The sequence below is a fragment of the Danaus plexippus genome, chromosome 12, assembly GCF_018135715.1.
Source record: "Danaus plexippus chromosome 12, MEX_DaPlex, whole genome shotgun sequence".
NCBI classification, from domain to species: Eukaryota; Metazoa; Arthropoda; class Insecta; order Lepidoptera; family Nymphalidae; genus Danaus; species Danaus plexippus.
In genome coordinates this window covers 5,302,081-5,314,945 of record NC_083545.1, presented here as the reverse complement: position 1 = coordinate 5,314,945, position 12,865 = coordinate 5,302,081, and the positions used below count along the sequence as shown (strand labels likewise).

The 12,865-nt window shown below is 33.6% G+C and overlaps 1 protein-coding gene across 6 annotated transcripts; it reads left to right on the top strand.

The window, feature by feature from the left end:
- Nucleotides 1-192: 192 nt before the first annotated feature.
- Nucleotides 193-12,057, top strand: LOC116772337 (RAB11-binding protein RELCH-like). 6 transcript variants are annotated; one of them, XM_061522425.1, is made up of 16 exons: nt 193-675; nt 752-922; nt 1,047-1,204; nt 1,288-1,455; nt 1,888-2,204; nt 3,438-3,626; nt 4,152-4,314; nt 4,667-4,832; nt 5,337-5,708; nt 5,994-6,309; nt 7,728-8,012; nt 8,088-8,206; nt 8,589-8,745; nt 9,214-9,416; nt 9,661-9,793; nt 10,384-12,057. In XM_061522425.1, exons 1-16 carry the CDS (start codon nt 447-449, stop codon nt 10,595-10,597), a joined length of 3,360 nt encoding a protein of 1,119 aa, XP_061378409.1. In that variant the 5' UTR covers nt 193-446; the 3' UTR covers nt 10,598-12,057. The 6 variants fall into 6 exon arrangements, with proteins under 6 accessions (XP_061378409.1, XP_061378408.1, XP_032520380.2 ...); XM_061522424.1 differs by having other exon boundaries at nt 1,288-1,461; XM_032664489.2 differs by having other exon boundaries at nt 1,288-1,506.
- The last annotated feature ends 808 nt before the right edge of the window (nt 12,058-12,865 follow it).

The following is a 12,865-nucleotide window of genomic DNA, read 5'->3' as shown; positions in this document are numbered from 1 at the left end:
ATATAAAAGAGAGAAATGAAAAAGAACAATCTTCATTGATATTTTAATATTTGACATTGATACTTTTTCTAATAATATGATTTACATTTATTTTAAGTTTACCTCGTGTACTTTTTTCGCCTTTTCAGACATTTAAAATCTTAAAAGTCAGAGATAAGTCACAGGTATTAGGTAGTTATACCTATTGAACTTGTTAATGTTTAGGTGAGGCTGTATCTGTAATGTCATTTGATTATGACTTTTCAGAGTGACAAGAAAAATAGTTTTTTATTTTCAAAATAAATATTTTATTTTTAATACAATGTGATGTGAGAGATGATACAATTGTTTTAATTGAAATGATTGGAGTTCATTAATCGCTCTGCGAACAAATGACTGAGGATGTGAAATCTCCAATACACAAATACTTATTATACTTACCTTCTTCCGTTTCATAATCATAAAAGATGAATCCGTATAAAGATGTAGAAGAGAGTTCTTTCGTCGCGGCACCACATCTTACATATGAAGATATCGCTACTAAGTTGCTTAAGGATAACTTATTTTTAACTGCCCTAGAACTTCATACGGAACTTGTGGAAAGTGGAAAAGAGTTACCTCAGCTGAGAGAATTCTTTTCAAATCCTGGAAATTTCGAACAACATGTTTCACGCGCGTCAGAAATGGGAACTATTAGTAAGTGTTACTGTTATCTATAGTTATGTGTACAGAGTAATATGATTTACTTAATGCTCATTTTAATTTCCTTTAGATCGAACTCCAAGTTTAGCGACATTGGATTCGCTGGATACAGCAAGGTATTCTGAGGACGGAGGTGGCGATCGAGCTGGTAGTGGTTGTGATGTTGCTGTTTTAGAATTTGAACTTAGAAAAGCTAGGGAAACAATAAACTCTTTACGAGCTAACCTAACACAGTTTGCTGGTAATTTTTATTTAAATATTATTATAAATTGAACCAATACCTACTAAAGAAGTTCATAACTTTCTATGTACAGTTCACTATTTCACATGCAACCATTTATATTATTAATTATATTTATTGCCAGATGAATCACCTCTTGACAAGAACAATTCTGAAATCGATAGTCAAAGGACACTTAAACCACATGAGAAAAAAGCTCTCAATTTTCTTATAAATGAATATCTTCTTCTTCACAATTATAAACTAACGAGCATTACATTTTCTGATGAAAATCCAGATCAGGTACCTGTACTCTACTTAATCTACCTTTTCATGTGTAATGTATTTTAAAAGAAGAATATTAATAATAGTGAATTATTGTTTAGGAATTTGAGGATTGGGATGATGTAGGTTTAAATATTCCCCGACCTGCAAACCTTATGTCTCTATTCTGGGGAAGTACACGCAGCTTAAGTGTACCGAAGGCAGATGTTGCAACATACACAGATTTCTCATGCATAGACAGTGAATGCCAAACGGATTTGGATGAAAATGTGTGTGTGAGTTGTCAGACTTTAGACCATGAAACAGATTGGAGCCATGAGGTGATTTGACTAACATTCACTAACATTACAACCATAATACTGTTTTAATTCTTATCTTATACACATTGTTGTAACTTTCTTTTAAAAGAAATTAATTTTCAATAAATACTATTTTAGAATTTTCTGAAGTATTTCCAGCCTGTAACAATTCATTAATTATTATTTATTATCATGTGTGTAACCTTGTGTAGGTATCAGTACAATATGGAAACATTTACATGCATACGAATGAATTACTAACAAAATATTACTTAGCATAGTAAAAAATACCAATATTTGTGTTTAAATCTTTTATGTGATAAAATAATATTAATATACATATATTCTGTGTATGTATGTCTATTGTGATGTTTTTTTAAGTGTAATCTTGTACCACTTTAGCTTCTAATTCAGGTGGAAGAAATAGAACTATTGAAACAAAAAATAATAGCTCTCGAAACAGAAAAATTAAATTTCCAAAAACTATATGATGCTGCCATTGTTAGTCTCAACACGCTAACAAGTCCGATGTCGGAGAGTAAAACACTGGAATTACAAATACCAGATGAAAAAATTAATTCGAATTTAAAAGATCACTTAGAAGATATAAAACCTATTACGTGCATGGCTTTGGAAAACCATTATGGCAGCGGTAATTCAACTCACAGTGCTACGCCTGAACAATTTGAGATGATCTATGGTGATAAGAATAATTGCATGTAAGTATTACTTATATATATATATATATATATACATAAGGGATTTTTCTGTTCCAACTGTCACATATTTTATATACTTTTTGGTTATCAAACTGTTTTTTTAATTCTGTATGAAAATATCAACCTATCAGATGCCTATCATCTGTGTGATATGGCTCATTATAAGAATATCTTTTTATGCCCTAGTGTTGTGAGACCTGACATTCAGGAATAAATTAATTATTTTATATATGCGCTATAACATTGTAAAATGTAGTTAAATTCCTTACCGTATTTGTCGGAAATATAAATAAATTAATACATATATACATCTATACGGATGATGTTTATAATACCAATAGGTATTTTTTATAACAGAGATTAAAAATCAACATATGCATATTATGCAAGTTACGTATATAACTATGTATGCAACTGCGGAAGATTTTTTTTTTTCACCTGTAGTTCATCTAAATTCAGAATAACTAGATCTGTGTGTCGCCGGGTTACGTGTTGTGCTGACATTAAATTGAAATGTGATTTGCACGTAATCTAATTCTGTATTTGGTGTACATGCCTACGCTTGCGTAATACATTATTGGGGAAATATTACGTTGCAAATGTTAAAAAAAAAATCTTTAAAAATAGGCAATTTTGTTTAAGTACTTTTATTTAGCTTAAGACAGAAAATATATAAAAGTTAATATTCTAACACCACCAGAAAATTATTATCTAAATGAAACTAATATTATTCGGATATACTGCGCGTGCTTTATTTTTATAAAAAAACTACATACTCCCGACGTTTCGGTTACTTTTCAGCAACCGTGATAACGGGCAGACGAGATGCCGAAATTTTTATTACGTATGAAATAAACAAGTTTGCAATTTTGATGTGACAAACAGTTAAATTTATGAAAGGACTTTCGTTGTGACAATATTTTTTATAATTAAACTTCCATTTACTGTCACATCATTTTCTCAGCCTGTGTATAAATAAATGTCAAAATATTTTTCTTGTCTGTTGCATATTCATTGCTAATCCGATATATATGATATAAAGACCGATATTACTTTAGAGAAGCACTTCTATTATATATTCATATATTAAAAAACTATACATATTTTAAAATAAGTATTACACAATCGCTAGATACTATTATATTAAACTATTTGTTTAACATTCTTTAATATGAATTAAGGCTTAGGCTAGATATTTTTTCATCTTAATAGATTTATTTTATTAATTCTAAGGTCAAAGAAGGACGGTTCAAACACCAGTTCGTTTGAGCCGGCTGTATTGGACAGTGTCCGAGGATCGCCGAGACGAGCCAGTGTTACCACATTGGATGAAACTCTCAGCATCAACGATGCTGGCGAATGGACCAGGGTTCACTATGAATATAATACTGTAGACAATAACAAAGAAATGTGGATCGACAGGTAATAGACATTTTATATTGTTCCTAACTATACCATATTGTCTGAATCTTTATTTAGTATAAAAATGATGGTGAAAATATCCTGATCTCTGTATAATTTCTTCATTTCATATGAATACTGTTACTATCCAATACAAATATTCTTTCTTATTATAAATAATATACATTAGAGTTTTGTCTCTGTAGCATGTATAAAAATATGTAGTGGCTCAATATTTCTCTATAATATAAATTTGCCAATACAATTGTGTTCCACATATTTCTACACTAAAGCATGTAGGTTCTCTTGTACTTGCAACCCATTTAAAGAATAAACAGACATAAAGCCAGGTCTGCACTAATTAAGAGCAAAATTATTGCATATTTCACTGCATTCTTGTCGGATGATGTATGTAGAGAGATTCTTATGTTACTACTAGGGTTGCCTATATATTAAAATTACTGAATACATAATATAATTATCAAAATTCTTATTACTGTTATTAATAATATATTTTTAATAATTGTTTTATATATTAAATTTCAGTGGTATACCGAGTGCCCTGAAGGATATGATAATGGGTTGGTGTAACGAGGCGTTAGGTACAAACGGTCCAATAAACAATGATTTACTTTTGGATCTCGTTAATAGTGAGAAGACAATCACACTGTCAGGATTATTACCACTTGTCGCGGACACGCTGCCGAGGGTAATCAACATGTGTTTTATAAATATAGAAAATTAAATTATAAGTATTAAACTTAACATCCTAAATGATAATTTTGAATTAGTTTGAATTAGTGATGATTACAAGAATTGGATTGACGAATTATCTCCCATATGTTACTCTGACGTGTAATCTACAGTATTGGAAAGTTTTATCAAAATCAGTTCAGTATATCTAAAGTGGAATAACAAACATTCACATGCTCATAGATGCTTGTAAAGAAATACATTATTATTATTAATTATATAGGTATAATCCGATCTATTATATTGAAGTATCAGTTACGTATTCGCACTAATAGTACCAGTAGTACATATGAGGCCCCTCCATACAGGTGCTCCCCCATACCTTAGTGTCTCGTCGCGGTGAGGCCGCAGCCCTGGTAGCTGGTGCAGCAGCCCTACTATCTCCAGGTGACGCCAGGCGATCCAGACTCCTGCATACACTTCTCACACTATACAAGAAACCTGATCCCGAGGACGCGAAGATCATATGCGAAGGTTGTGTGGATTAGTTTGTGACTTATACGTTTTTATTAGTAACTTTCTATCGTCTAAGCTGATATACCAAATGATTCTTGGGTAAGACTAGATGAACAGGATGTTGTGAGAAAGTTAAGAGTAAAACGAATAGATAACACCCTGTCGATGTAATGATTGGCTTAATTAAGAATTTCTATTTAAGACACGATAGCTTAGTTAGCAAAGAAACTACAATGCAATCTTTCGGGGAGTCGCAGTTCGAATTCTTCTCGTATCGATCAATTTTGTTTTGGTATTTTCTATTAGAATTATAAATTCAACTATCACTTCAGTGTTCCTTTAATGCTGATGCAATTATAGTAAAAGTGTAAGAAAAAGTACAAAAAGTAAGCTAAGTTTTTTCATAATTTAGAAAACACACATAAATTAAAACTTTAGCAGAGTTAGGAAATAAAATATCAACAAACCTGATTTCTGACATTGCTGTGAATAATTTTTATAATATCGTTGTTTATATTTCAGCAACACGTCTCGTGGTGAAGTGGGGCGGTAGTGGGGAGGTTCTGTCGTCTATAGCTGAGCTGCTAGGTTCAAGGTCGTCCGAACGAAGAGTTCTAGCCAGTCAGATCTGCTTGGCAATAGCGCCTTATGTGCCGATAGAGCTGTGCACCTCACTGCTACTGAGTTTGGTGCTGCTGATGAGCGAGTCGAGTGAAATAGAAGTGAGAAACGTCGGGCTGAGAGCAGCCGTCCTCATATGTCCAGTGGCGGAACACAAGTATGGACAGTTGGAGGATTGCATGTTTAACTTCCTGAGAGATAAAGACGAGAAGATAGTTAAGGATACAGTGAACGTGTTTGTACCTGTCCTAGCGAGGAGTGCCATCATATCTGGTGAGTGGGAGGTACATTTTATCAAACCGGCATTCACCAAAAACAGTGATGGTCTGAAATAGAAAATAATAGATTTTTTTTCACTTTTTGATTATGGATGGATGCGAATGGCTGAAACTATTTTGTTATTACTGTCACTGTCAGACAGCTGATGTTATACTACTTGCGATACTTTTATATTGGAAATTTAAATATATGGACTGACATCCCGCATCGATGGAACTGTGTCCAGGGCTAGGTGGTTATAATAATGGTCACGGGATTCATCTAAGTATTATGTTCTAGGTAAATTCTCAACGGATTTATTCAGCAAGGTGCTAGCGAATTTGAACAAATCTGGCTCAGACAATGAACGGAGGACAATGATAATGTATTTGGAGGTTCTGCAGTCGTTGGCATCCTCCGAACTGGTGTACGTGACCAATGTACAACTGGTCAGGGATGTGAATTGTGATATTGTCATGTCCGAAGTACCGTTGAGTGATCAAATAGATGTATATAACATGAGTGATTCTGATAGAGTGTTGTGTGTGGCAATGAACCGCCTGCTGAAGGAAGATCCCCATACCAGATGGGCCGAACTAAATTGGTTCATTGATGTGTAAGTGATAACTATCATGATATTCTCATCTCCTCAAGGCTGGACAATATTACTACCTTATAATTAGCCTTCATTAAATTTGACTGACTTATTATTACACATTATTAAATTTGTTTTAGTACCTAGGTAACACTTAAAATGTTTAGAAAATGAAAAACGTGTTAATGTAGAAATTTGCTAGTACTTTTATTGTTCTTTGAAGTAATCTCTGTTCCTCTCTACACATCGTCGCATAAGTTGCAACCACTGAGAAAAGCAGTTGGCCTATTCTTCTTTACGGGTCTCTTCTATGGCATTTTCGTACGCTTTCATCGCATCTTCAGACCTCTTAAAGCGAATACCTCGAATTTTATCCTTAGTTGTTGGGAATAAATAAATGTCGCAGATCGCCAGGTCAGGACTGTATGGCGGATGACTCATTATCTCGACACCTGCTCCAGTCAAATCTTCAAGAGTCCGTTTTGCGGAGTGCGCTGAGGCATTTTCGTGGTGACCGTGTGGACTTATGATTATCTCTTGATTTCCGGTTCGTAGCAATATATCCAGCTTTCATCACCTGTGCCGATTTCAAATACGGCATTTGGGTCATCGCTGTTCAACTTATCTAACAATTTCCAACACCAGTCCATGCGAAGGTGTTTCTGGCAGTCGGTTAAAGTGTGGGGAAACCATCTGGCACACACCTTCCTGACGCCTGAATGTTCGTGTAATATTTTTTGAACTTGACTCATACCAATCCCTAGGCCTGCCCGTATCTGCTGATAGATGACTATCTTATCTCACTCTATCATGCTTTGCACAGCACTGATCTTCATTCAGATTTCTAAGTCCACGCTTAAACTCATTAACCAAATGAAAATAGTGGCACGACATGGGCTTCCTGGCTTCATTAAGAAATACTAATCGCAGCCTGCTATAGCTTTGTTGTTGAGTAAACCCACAACGAAGGTCATAATAAACCATTGACCGGAAATTTTCTCGCGTTAGGCACACTTTTATGAGTTTTAGATTTGCCGCCAATTCACAAAAACAAATGTCAAATAAATGCAATACACCAACCACATTAGGTCACTAAAGAGTTCTAAAATTGAAATTTAAAAAAGTTTTCATTTGCTCTGTTTCTAACTGGCCAGCTCTAAACATTTTCAGTGTTACTCGCGTATCTAAATGATTATTTAATTGTGTAGAATGAAGAAATCAGCACATTTTTTTTTTTATTTTCTAAATTATATTAAATTATATAACAATTGTTAAATATATTGAACTATTAGTTCCCATACAATAATATCCATTTCCAGTAAGATCACATCTAAATCCTGTCTATGTAAATTTAAATATAATTAGAACAGCTTCTTATCAGTTGCTAACGACATTAAAAATCAGTAATTGTGTGTTTCTAAACTACTTTTATTTTTCAGTACAAAACAAATTTTAGATATAGGAATTAAATACAAAGCGTTGAACCATCCGGCGGTGTATGAAACACTTATAACATTATTCCATGCATATGTTGATAAGTTCGGACATGACTTCACGGCTGCTGTACTCAGCGGCGTGTTTACTGAGATTATATTGGATTTAGAGAATAAATTAGAGAAATTACACGCCATTAGTGTGGACAGTATGGTCGTTGTGGGCATATACCTGGCGACTGTTTTGATTGAAGTAGAAAGTGTCGATCAACAAGCAGAGTTCTTACAGAAGTAAGTTGAGTTTTTTGTTGCATGAAATTGTGTTTCTGTGTAATCTGATATGATATTAAAAATTTAATTTTCTAGATGGACTATGTATAGCAGTATAAGGGGTTTGCCACCAAAAATATTATCGATTCCCTTGAAATGGTTGTCTCAGCAGAGGCCGAGCACACTCAACACCTTCATACATCATTTACGAGAATGTAAGTAAATAATAAATAGAAGCTGATCATCACCACGTATCAGTGCACATATCCTTCATGATATCAATGTCTCATTCCTTTAATAAATTTTACTTAATAAATATCAATTTGATTATAAACATAAAAAACAATAGTATAACCAAAATCAACATTAAACTCGATCTATTTTCATAAATTATCTTGTTACGTTGGCATTGTGTTTAAGTTCAAAGAAATTAATGTATGTATACCTAAACTCAACAACGTTTTGATGTATTAAAGAAAAGAAATAGAATATTTCCTTGGGTTTTCACTAAGGGCCTAATTAAGGCCTAATTAACTAAAGTCCTATGATTTAAAAAACTTTAGTTAGCGTTAACTAAATCATTTCTTGTATGCTTAGTTGCAGCGAGCAGTTGTGACTCATCAAGCGGCAGTACTATACGGATGTTCATAGCTAACCTTATAACGGAGTTTGTAAACACGACGGATGTCAACGAGGACTGTATCCACAACCAACTGTTGCCGGCCGTCATCGCACTGCTCTATGATGATGACGTGTGAGTATGGAAACGGTTATTAGAGGTTTGTTCATGCAGGATGAGAGATTAGGCCAATCTGCGTTATCTCCAGTTAATATAATATTTGCGGGTAGATATATATAAGTGGAACGAGTCGGGAGATAAGTTTTCAACTAGGCTTCTACTAGGCTTGCGTGACCTTCAGCCCACATGAAACTCTAACTCGCTAACTTCATGAAACTTCCTCCTCATTGTAACATCAGTTTCCTTAATATGACGCCCACTTAGTAATGGAATTTCCATAGCTCATGTTCGCTGAACCATACATTTGTCACTTTAAATAGATATATTAAGTCTGTGACTAAAATCTATCCAATTAATTTAATGATTACCAAGTATACATACTACAAACAATGTATAAAAAATATATACTTGTCAGAAAATTTCAATTTCTCTACTAAATCCACTGATCTAATGCTAAAGTGTTTATAAAACGATTAATTCCAGATCTGTCCGCGAGGCGGCGATAACGTCGTGGGGCAGCGTTTCAAGGTCGTGTGTGAGTCGAGGGTTGTCCTGCTCAAAAAACTGCTGGCCGGCCTTCGAGGAGGTCGTACGGAGACCGCTGGTCGGCAGGGAGTCAGCGCGCGCAGCCGAGGCACTCGCTATGCTGTTACTACCAACAGACGGACAAACAGTTTGCGAAAAAGGTAACAGTGTGGTTATAACACCAAAAGTCTAGAACTATATAGTTGTGAATTAAAATTTATCCTCCATACAAACAAAATTTATAAAAAATAATGCTTTTCACACATAAAAAATTTAACTATCTGGTGTATTGACCAAAGACTGGTGTATAATAACAGTAACCTCTTTTGCTCTACTTTACATTTCCAGTCATAAAGTATTGAAGCTGCCGAACGCGATGTTTTCTCACATTTTTCTTGTACACAGCGGTGTCGGTGCTGTGCTCGTTGTCTATGAGCGTGTCTGTGGTCGATAGTGAAGTGATGTCGTCTCTGGCACCGGCGCTTCAGTTAGCGTCGCATCACTGTCCCCAGCACCCAGCACTACTACCAGCTCTCAGGTACACAGACAAGTAGACATGAGCGAAGCTTTTTTTAAATTATTAGATATTAGCAATAACTTCATTACAATCATGTCCCCTAAATTAGGAGTATGACAGCTTAATCACTTCTTGTGTTCGAGCTGATAAAGAGCCAAGGTTTAGAGTGTTCAGCGTCCTACTAGAATCTAATAATGGAATACGGTTGCACATTTAACTGCTATCAGGGATCTTTTAAGCTTCTTCCCAACCAAAAACCGGGGTTTATTCCTCTACTGTTAACGTTGAAGACGTTTGGTGTATGCCAGAATGTCGATTGTATATTATCAGCTAAAATATTTTATAGTCGGAGCTAGTAAAATGAATACTGTGTCGACAACAAAATATGATTTTAATAGCGTTAAAATTTTAATAGCGTTAGATAAAATCATTATCCAGAGCCATAATTTCAAAGGTAATTAAAGTTGGCGTCCTTTCCAAAGTGATGGTTGTCTTATTAAAATATTGTGTTGATTATCTCATCAGACACTATTCTGAGATGAAACTTAACCCGACAAATTCATGGCTATACTTGCGGTTAAAAACTAAGTTCAAAAACTCCTCTGTAACAGGAAATTAGAGGAAATCGTCCAATCACCTTCTATGGCCCAATACAAGCCAGCAATAGAAGCCCTTCTCCACGTGGCCGGTACTGAGGCTGTAGACAGTTCCCCTCGGTCCAGCAACCTTCATACAGCGCAGGAAGTTGGCAGAAGAGTCACTCAGATCTTCCAGCAATCCAAAACCAACATAAACCTTCCAAATATATTTAGAAAGAAAACTTAGTAACATCTTTTGTACTCGCAGGCTGCATTACAGTGACATGTGCGAGAGGCAGCTGAGATTTAAAAAAAAAGTGGCAGTAGAAGAAATTATTTTTTTCATATATTTTAAATCAAAACCCGAGGCCGGTTGGACCAGACATTTTTTTAATACCCTTTAAGGTCAAAAAGGTTTTACTCAATTTACCTCATTTATTATGGCTTTCCTCTGTGCCGAAGGTTTTAATTAAAAATAAAAAAGACACTACCTGGTATTAAACCATTTCATGTAAAACAGATAGTATCAAATTAGTTACTTAAGAAACATTATTTTCAATATTAATATCTTATTGGACTATTGATTGTTCATAACTCTTCTGACAAGCACAGCTCTTGTTACACTGGATAGAATGTTATACTCTATATACTTCTCCTACTGTTTAGTACCAAAGCTTCCGAAATCAATGTTCTATCACCAAAACAGGCTGATCACTGATCACAGATACAATTATTTTATAGTAAATATTGTTAAAAATATATATTTTTTATCTTCAGCAAATTTCTACTGTTTATAAATATATCATAGTATATTTTGTGATGACAATGAAATTATTAAGATTATTTCTCATATAATTAACATATAGGTGTCATTTATTTTTAATTTTAACTTAATAAAAAAATCTTCCTTGTTGTATGTGATGTGCTATATTGATTGAACGCTTCGTACTTTTTACTTTATTGTTTTACATATTCCATCCATTTTTCATTAACATTAAATATATTTATTAAATTTATGGAAATCTACCAATACAGCTTAAAGAATTTGAGCTATATAGCTATATTTTTTTTAAATCATAGTAAATAGGCGTATGTACTTACTCACAACATTCCTTATTAGTTTAAAACCGGCAATAATAACAGCTTTATTATTAATTTTAGTTCAGTACAAAATATTTATATAGTTATATATAGCATAGTTATAAGTTGAACTCTTAGATCCACTAACTATTCCCTGGTGCTCTTCGTGCTCCCAATTTTCACATTGTTTTAAAATTTCACCTCACTCGAATAAAAGCTTATTTTAAAATATATTAAATTTATTGGCCTACACTAATGAAAATAAGCCTTAATGTTGAAGTTACAAAGCTTTATTTCCATTGTTACTATTTATATGCACTCTATCGTCGTTTATGCTGTGTTAAGTTTTAAAAACTTGAAATATTTAAAGTGGCAACATTATAAAATATTTGTATATAATCTACCAGTGAATCTCCTCGATGCAAAAACATTGTGTTTCGCTATTTGTGATAGGATCTTATGAATGACAAAAAGATGTACCTTAACATGACAATGTGACATGATCATGTGATATATGTATATATATTATATATTTTTATCCTCGTTGAATCAAATGCTGGATGTTTCTGACGCATGAAATTTTGGGTTGTGTACTAAAATAGTTTAATATATTATTTTTAAACGAAATTCTAGTTTTATTTTCTACTAATAACCTTCAAGATGCCGAATGTCTATGTTTACTGTATTGTTTAGAGTAACGCACTCGTAGCGCGCAGCGTCAAGGTGGGGCGGTACTAACAATTTAACAAAAATTTTTTACATTAAAATTTACTTTGTAAAATATCAAAAAAAACTTCTGGATGCATTAAAAATGTATCATTTAGTACAAAAAGGTAAGGCCGAAATAAATGCCTTACCTTTGAAATTAAATTTTATACAAAGTCGTCATTTAATACGGCTTTACATGCTTCTTTAAATAATTTTATTAACGCATATAAACATATATACAGGATGTATTATGGTATCTTATATCGAGGAGGTGCAGCTGAAATTTATAATCTACAGAATAGACCATTGCGGAATATAAATGAGCTAAGATAACTTGAGATTTCTTTCTAGAAGTATTTAAACACGAGATCTTAATGTAGATATATCAAATTTTGTTTACTCGTAATGATTTGGATTATAATTTGAAAACAGTAACAAATATAATATAAACACTAGAAACAAAATAAACTTTTTACTCTTAGTTTTCCCCTTCAATAAGTACAATAAATAAGTTACTACAATGAGATTGAAAATGAACGGAACGAAAGCGATCATGATTCTTAAAGCATGACATCACAAAACGCCTACAAGCGTTTGAAATGTTGAGTTGCCGGCGAATGTTATGCATTAGTCGGACATAGGATGCAAAAAAAAATCGAGCTTCAGCATATTCAGCTGTCCTTTAATTGGAGACTGTCAAAAAGGGCAAGACAGAATATCTCGGTCC

What these genes read in the sequence shown, in the direction of transcription:
- LOC116772337 (XM_032664489.2), top strand. Translation starts at nt 447, where the DNA reads ATGAATCCGTATAAAGATGTAGAAGAGAGTTCTTTCGTCGCGGCACCA. An exon ending in AAACAGATTGGAGCCATGAG is followed by an intron (nt 1,507 to 1,887) that starts GTGATTTGACTA and finishes GTACCACTTTAG; the next exon opens with CTTCTAATTCAGGTGGAAGA. An exon ending in AAAGAAATGTGGATCGACAG is followed by an intron (nt 3,627 to 4,151) that starts GTAATAGACATT and finishes ATTAAATTTCAG; the next exon opens with TGGTATACCGAGTGCCCTGA.